The sequence below is a fragment of the Etheostoma cragini genome, chromosome 2, assembly GCF_013103735.1.
Source record: "Etheostoma cragini isolate CJK2018 chromosome 2, CSU_Ecrag_1.0, whole genome shotgun sequence".
Taxonomy (NCBI): domain Eukaryota; kingdom Metazoa; phylum Chordata; class Actinopteri; order Perciformes; family Percidae; genus Etheostoma; species Etheostoma cragini.
This window is the reverse complement of record NC_048408.1, coordinates 3,286,063-3,294,131: the sequence shown is the minus strand read 5'-3', so window position 1 is coordinate 3,294,131 and position 8,069 is coordinate 3,286,063. Positions and strand designations below refer to the sequence as shown.

The following is an 8,069-nucleotide window of genomic DNA, read 5'->3' as shown; positions in this document are numbered from 1 at the left end:
CTAATTGTGTTTAGAGTTTTGAAAATGTGACAACTGGTTCGACAAACGCTTGTTAGCGACTGAAAAAAACTGTAAGTTGTGCCTTTGGATTGGTTTCTGAAATAATGCCTTTTACACAGACACCGACTGTCACTGTTATTTGAAAGTAATCAGATTGGATGTGTGTGTCCAGACATCATCAAACTTTCTGCATGAGTTGCTATGGCTACAACACAGGTATCGGTAACCACGAATTGTATCTACGTTGGTAGATAAGTGGATTTTCATTTATACGTAGCTTTTCAATGCGGAAGCATCCCGCCACTAAATTAGTTAACTGTAGCACCTTAATGTTTCATTCACACACTCTTGTCACATGGCAAGAAGGCACTTTGCTATTGCCAGATTACATTACATTACATGTCATTTGGCTGACGCTTTTATCCAAAGCAACTTGCAATTGCTATATATGTCAGAGGTCACACACCTCTGGAGCAACTAGGGGTTAAGTGTCTTGCTTGTGTCTTGAGACACTTTGCTTGATGTATCGCATGGGACTCATATCCAGATCTTCCCTACCAAAGGCATGTAGCAGATCCACCACCTAATGAGATGAGTGACAACTTTGTTGGGGTTCTGTAAAATCAACCAGTGTTGCCAACAAGTCCTCCAAACCATACGACCACATAGTTCCATAGAGTCCTACACAGGAGCGTTTTTGTAAATTAGCACCCCTAGCATTGCTAGACAGCTACCAGCTGCCCCACTGCTACCAGCAGTGGGGCACTTTGTGTCCTGATGGAGCTCCAATCAGATCAGGTTGGGGTAGGCAGCGAAACTTTCTAGCAATGTTTATATGCTGGCCGACCCCAACTGATGTTGGTCCGTCTGCGGCTGCAGGACCTGGAGCTCAGTGCCAGGTTTTCAGTTTGACTGTTAAAAAGGTGTTTAGATAGTTATAAGGTATTTATTTAGAAACAGGCTGGCTGCTAGTTAGCTTAGCTAAGGCAGCGAGTCCATGCCTGTGACAATGGTGTAATGATTCAGACGGACTCCCAAGACAAGACGGCGCTCAACCGACTGGCCAATAGGAACTTGGCCCCACCGACATAATTTTCACAGCGAGAGGAAAAATCCTGAGACGAGAGTAAGACTTGTGAGAGTGAGAAGAAAAACGTTGTGAGAGAAACACATTTTTTTTACAGAATTATTTTTCACAGTTATAGCAAAATATATATATTTGAAATATTGTATTTTGAAAAATACTTTTTTTTCTTACAAATAATTTCAAATTTCAAATTCATATTTAAACTTTTTTTAGTCTCAAACACTATTATTTTTTTCCATTGGTATGAAAACTTTTTATTGAAATATTTTTTTTCTCTCAGATAATGTTTTATTGGTATCATTTTTTTTCAGATAATTGAGCACTGTACTAGTTATGACCATATAGGTAACTATCTAACTACATAGAAATAAACTGGATATGAACTATAAACACCCCCCCCTACACACACACACACACACACACACACAAACACACGTATACACAGACACTGTTATCAATGTACACGCCAACACATACGTACATTATAAACTTCAGGCCACTTACGTAGTCTACGACAAAAGCATGGCGTGGAGACACAGAATCATAAATAAAACGTGCATGCATGCACACACACACACATACAGACACACACACACACACACACACACACACACACACACACACACACACACCTCAGACTAAGCCAGCTTCATTGACATCACTCAGGACACCCAACTGTCACAAGTGAGGTCCAGGACAAAACTTTGAGTGCTGTGTTTGTTGTGTTGTAACAGTGATGTGGTACACTAGATATTATTTAACAGTGTATTCTGTTTATTTTAATTATGCTTTTCTTTCCAGTTAAATATCCAAGCCTAACAGACCTATCAACTTTAGTTTTTGTTCATTAAAAACTTCCCATGTGTCATATGAACTACTATGCTTGGGTGTGTGTGTGTGTGTGTGTGTGTGTGTGTGTGTGTGTGTGTGTGTGTGTGTGTGTGTGTGTGTGTGTGTCTGTGTGTGTGTGTGTGTGTGTGTGCATGAGAGAGAAAGATCGAAGATCAGTATATCAGGAGTTCTATTACAAGCCCATTCATTGCAGTGGACTTAAGCGAGAAGAGCGAGAGACCAGAGTGTGTTGTGCTAGAAATAAAGATGGATGTGGGCGCCTTCGAGCTCGGCTTGAAGATTTGTGTCATATGTTGCAGCTCATATTAGTGTAACAAATGCGCTTAATGTCTAGACTGTCACAAACACACACACACGCGTCTGAGTCAGTGTTGGTTTACTGCCCAGATGTCATAAGTTAAGCTGTTTAAGTGTAATGTTATGATCAGGAATGACCTATGAATAACAAACTTTGAACAGGGGTGGAACCATTCCAGTTCCCTAGTACACACACTGGATAGAAACTAAAGAAACAGAAGGGCACTCCGAGAGTGCAGTCCTCAGCCAGGGCTTATACTACCTCTCAATGTTAATGTGTTTCCAGTCCGGAAATCATTTCTCTGATTATTCCAATAGACGAATGCCGCAAACAAACCAACAAACAAACTGAGATCACTCTGAGTGATTGTTCTACTTTACCTTGACCAGAACTTTACCCTAACTTGAAATTGAAACCCATACAAACCCATGGGTGACTGGGCCGAAGCAAGCCTTCCCAAGGATTACACACCCGCATGATTTCAATCGTTTCAAGGCAGTGTGTCCACACAATTCCCAGGGTATTACATATAAACTGACCCATTTCTGACTTATAACCTAACAGGTAAAACAATGTTATAAATGAAAGCAGGTGCCCATTTGTGAATTTCATCAATCTTGTTGCATCACTTTAGTTGTTTCATTGGGAATAACTCAAAAACATTTGTTTTAACGTTAGGCCCAGATTTAAGTTCAACTTATTTAGAATTGTTTCGTTATTACATTTAAAAACTGAAATTACCCTATGTTAAAACTGGGTGATCAGGTCCTGTGTTCTAGTAATATATACAGTATATAATTAATGTTTTCAAGATTTTAATAAATTGAATATTGAAGAGAAGAAAAATCTGTCTGCATTCAAGATCAATATTTAATCTGCAGATTCCAGAACCGTGCAGAGCTAAAACGATTACTACTGTCAATACATCATTTGGTTTAAGTTATACTCCGACCATTGCATAAATACTAGTATATGGATGAAAAGAATACAGAAGTATTTACATTTTCCGGAATTCTGTTTGATCTGTTTTTTTCTCTCTCTGCAGGTAAAATGTTTCTTTTAGAGAACAACACCATAGACACAGGAGAGGTGGATGTGGGGAGACGAGCCATACAAGATGTCCCACCAGGTGAGTAAACACAAACACACACACACACACAATATTAATAACAATTTTCAGTTTTTGTTGAAACTCAGGGCTCAATGCTAACTTTTTAAAGGCATTAGCTTGTCATTGATGAAATTGAAAATACGGTTGCCATGTTTTAAACTGGGATTTTAAACTTGGATACATTTCTTGATCAGCACAAAAAAGGGGGGATTTTACATTTAACATTATAAAAATTGTTATAACAATAACTTTTAACAATAATTACTTCTTTCACCAGTAGCTTGCTGAAAAAAAAACAGACTTTGGATTCACCACTAGGTTTACCAGTTAACCAGTAAATGCAACATTTTGTCCCGTCTATTTTCTGTCCAGACAACAGCAATGACCAGTGCTTTTTTTGTCTTTTAGTTCTTAGCTGTTGGATTCCTCGTTTGTATTGTGTGTTGTTGTGTGAACATGTTGATTTGGATGGTAAAAACATTTATTTTTTCACGTTTTTTATCCAAGGTGTGTTTTGGAGATCCCAGCTATATATTGACCAACCACAGTTTTTAAAATTCAACATCTCCGTCCAGAAAGATGCTCTTGTTGGGGTTTATGGACGCAAAGGCCTACCGCCCTCACACACACAGGTTGGTTGCACCCACACACACACACACACACACATATACACACACACACACGCACAATACAATGACATGGGAATGAATAGAGACTAAACTTTTATCAGGCATAAAGACCCTTTCAGACACTCACCCTTTTACTTTACTACATCTTTGATTTTTATCAAACATGTTGGTCTCATGTCAGAATAAGCGCTGGGTTAATTTTGCCACAAGCATTTTACCAGGTAAGACCCAGTAACACTCTTTAAGCGGTAGCGTCTTATTTGAATGGCAGCACCACCTGGTTAAACCAAGGGGGTAAGCGAGCGTCTACAAAGCATACCTCCTATGGAGCCATTTTGATGCTAACAAGCCATCACCCGCCGTTAGCATCCCATTGACCGCCATTAATTTTGGTGCCACTTTGCAAATAACTTTTATATCTGAAGCGTTTAAAGACTCTATTTATACGTCTTCGAGGTCAGTTGGAGGCTGCACAGTAACACTCTGCATCACTGGAAATGTGCTTCTTATATCCTTCACTGGTCTCTGGAGAAAGCAACGGCGTCACATAGTCAATTTCTTTAGTTCTCTATGTGTTAAACATCTCAGTTAACTTAAATGCAAAACAAAACAAAAAAACAGTTGAATAATCCTTGGAACATTGAATTTCTGAGTTGTTAAGGAGAGCCTAAAAAAACTTGTACTGCCATAGTAATATTCTGACCAGCATACTTTTACTCTGAATTTCCACAGATGAATAAATTAATATGCAGCAAAATGCTTTACATGGGAGCAAATTATATTTAAACATGAGTCCCAACCAGGCTCCCAGGAAGTGCTCTGGGCTTTGGAGCAAATTGAACATAGTGACCAAACTGTGTAATTGAAACTTCCGGCCCGTCACGTAATGCACTCTGTCCTAAAAAGACTTTTTCTATAATAGACTTACATGGCAAAAAAAACGTCTGCTGCCCTATTGTATTAACCAGTAACAAAATAGCATACCTTTAACAGACAGATGAAGCCAGCAATGTTATGTATTCCATATCAAAGGGGCTTATCACTAAGCCCCACCAACCATGTGAGCATTCGAGGAAAAACTCCCATATCAGCTCAACAATTATTGTGTTGTTACTTTTTAGTTGTGTAACTTTCATTGTTAAATTATTGTAGTTGTGTTTTAGGTGGCTTAGGTTTATCTGTTATACTTTATATCTAAGTACTTTAAAACATTAATATATTGTTAAATTTAAATAATTTTCAATTTAAAAAAACTCTATAAAAGAGCCTTTCTTTCTGCAAAGTTTTTCAAGAATGGGTTCAGGAATATGGATAATTTTAAAAGTACCAGTTTGCCATATGAATTGTAAAAATCCAAACAATACCCAACCCTAGTCATCACATGAAGATAAGATGTGTGGTAAATAACAATATGATATGGCAAAATAATTGTGCACAGTGGTTGACAGGAGCTCGGGTAGCACCTGAGTTCTCAATGAAAAGCCTGTGTTGAAAACGTGATTTAACCAACACACACCTCAGCAGAAGCTAGAGCGGGGCTTTTGTCTGTGTGCCCAGAAGGAAATCTTCTGGGGGAATCAGATCAGTGGCCAACACTGTTTGAGATGTCTGGCAAAGTGTTTGAGTGTAAACCTTCTGGCCTTTCAACTTTTACAAATACCAGAAAGACATTTTGCCTCACAAAATGTCTTAACCCAAATCCCTTTAGCAACTTTGCAAATGTGTCTAGGTCAAGTGCTCTATGGATTCTTGGTTAATACTGACGCAGATAAGCTTCTTAAAAATCTAAACTACCCTTTGACTACACTCACATCTCTGTGTAATGAATCATGTCTCCTCTCTAAAGACTAATCCACTTATCTGTAAAAGACAGCTTCATACAATGCCATCCCTATCACAGCTCAATGTTAGCACTTTAGATAATAGACAATGGGATGTGTGCCTGCATGTGTGTCCTTGTCATAACCATTATTCATAGGTTATTATTTTTTCTTTAGTAGTGGGTTCTTTTAGTCTCGTCACCCTTTTGTAACATCAGTTTTTGTTGAGAAAAAGTAAAGCGTTTCCTGGGCATAGGAGCTTATATGAATATGTTAATGAGCTTGTAACCACATGCAATGCTACTGTAAATGTATCTGTGTCCATCTGTGTTTGTGATTCGAAGATTCAACTGTTATTTAAACAGAAATAAACTGTCAACAAGTAAATGGACTCAATTAACAATTGAAAATTAATTAGCTAACTTCAAGGTTTCAACATTCTGAACATTAATGTACCAGCATACGGATATTTGCTCTGTGAAGACACAATGTGGCGTCCTCCACTCTGTCCGCGTGTGCCGGGATCGCAGCTTCTCTGCTCTTTGTTTGGATAGCCGCCTGCATGCTAGTGCGTGTGAGTGCATGATGCTTTGATGAAACGTCGGAAAAGTAAAAAAAAAAGTAAAAAGTCTGTGAGAGCCGTGTGGAGGCAACCCCAGCTGGATGTTTTTCAGTATTTTGAGCACAGACCCTTTCAAGCTAGAATATGTTGGGAGGATAGGAACTGGAGAGGGATTTAAGAGAGGTAGCGCTGAACAAAGCAGTAGTCAGAGAAGTTGAACGCTCTTTTCTCTGTATGTTCTAAAGGAGATGTGTCAGTACAAGGTCTGTGTGGAAATGAGACGCTGGTTTTAAATGACTGCTGGTGGGTTATAAGGGATGATAAACAGGGATTACTTTTGTATTCATTTATTTTCAATTTTTAAGAAAATAATTACATATAATAACTATAAGGTTCAATCTACATCATCAAGAATTAAACTGTAAATACCATAAATATCAAGCCTCCTGAAGTTAGAGGGTTCCAATCCCCTTTCCTCTGCAGGCCATAAATAATCACAACAAACTTAATGAAACCTGGCTAGTTGTTAGGCTTGACAAACTGTTGCTATCCTTAGGCCTTGCCAATGGCTAGGGAACAAAACTGTAACATATGATTCTCAACTCTAAACCTTCAGGTGAGTTATAGTTTGTTACAGTTATGCTAAACAGTCTTGTACTTGTGTATTTTTGTCTTGCAGTACGACTTTGTGGAGCTATTGGACGGAAGTCGTCTCATTTCCAAAGACAAACGAGCGCTCAGTGACACGGATGCAGGACATGTACGTCCAGCTGGTGCACAGGAAGAGGAGTCTGCAGCACGAGCTCGACACGCGCGCTCGGTGAACCTGCACGAGGCTGGCTTCATCCAGTACCTGGACACAGGAATCTGGCATATGGCATTTTACAACGACGGACGCAACACAGAGCAAGTTATTTACAACACCATTGTCATCGGTGAGGCAAAGCCCCATGACTGTGACAGAGCCAATGCTGGACCTCTTGTTGATTGGTGTGAAACGCTATGTGTGTGTGTGTGTGTGTGTGTGTGTGTGTGTGTGTGTAAAAGTGCACTTCTACAGTAGACACACTCCATATAGCATTACTTCATTATGGTTAAACCTGCATGATACCAGGTTGTCATTACAGGAATTAAAATAAAAACTACATCTTTTTTTTAATACCAAACCGTGCAAAGCATTGTGGGTATGGGATTCTGTAATTATCAAAATTGCCGAGGCTATACTATTTCTTTCAACGAAAACGTAGCACCAAATGGCTGGACAGACACTTTTGTTTTTTATAATCAGTTGAACGTTCTTTACAGGTAACAGGTGAATTCTCCCATTTTTGGGAGAATCCTTTAGCTTGTAGCTTTTAGGGATCTAAATAATTACAAACACGTGTGTGTTTGCGCGCTTGTGTGTAGGAAATTACAAGGTAGGTATAACAGAGAGCCAGCAATGGTGATAGAAGGAGAGAGAGAGAGGGTAAAAGGGAGGCAGCACGGAAATTGGATGTTAGAATGTGTTAATTGGACTGACTGGCTGTAACTACGGCAACCACAGAGGGCCGGAGTTGTGTACATGTATTTCTGTGTATTTCTTATGATATACCTAGATTGCACACTTAAACCACTGCTCTCTCTCTGTCACTCTCTCTCTCTCTCTCTCTCTCTCTCTCTCTCTGGCTCTCTCTCTCTGTTTCTCTGTTTCTCTCTCTCTCTCTCTCT

At 39.2% G+C, this 8,069-nt stretch overlaps 1 protein-coding gene across 3 annotated transcripts in view; it reads left to right on the top strand.

The window, feature by feature from the left end:
* Positions 1 to 8,069, top strand: part of LOC117952226 (teneurin-3-like) — a 242,888-nt gene that overhangs the window by 142,030 nt on the left and 92,789 nt on the right. For all 3 annotated transcript variants that reach the window (XM_034884389.1, XM_034884382.1, XM_034884373.1), the window contains 5 exons: positions 3,283 to 3,366; positions 3,856 to 3,980; positions 7,039 to 7,365; positions 7,536 to 7,555; positions 7,906 to 7,925. In XM_034884389.1, coding sequence (XP_034740280.1) covers positions 3,283 to 3,366; positions 3,856 to 3,980; positions 7,039 to 7,365; positions 7,536 to 7,555; positions 7,906 to 7,925 — 576 coding nt within the window. The remainder of the gene's footprint in view (positions 1 to 3,282; positions 3,367 to 3,855; positions 3,981 to 7,038; positions 7,366 to 7,535; positions 7,556 to 7,905; positions 7,926 to 8,069) is intronic.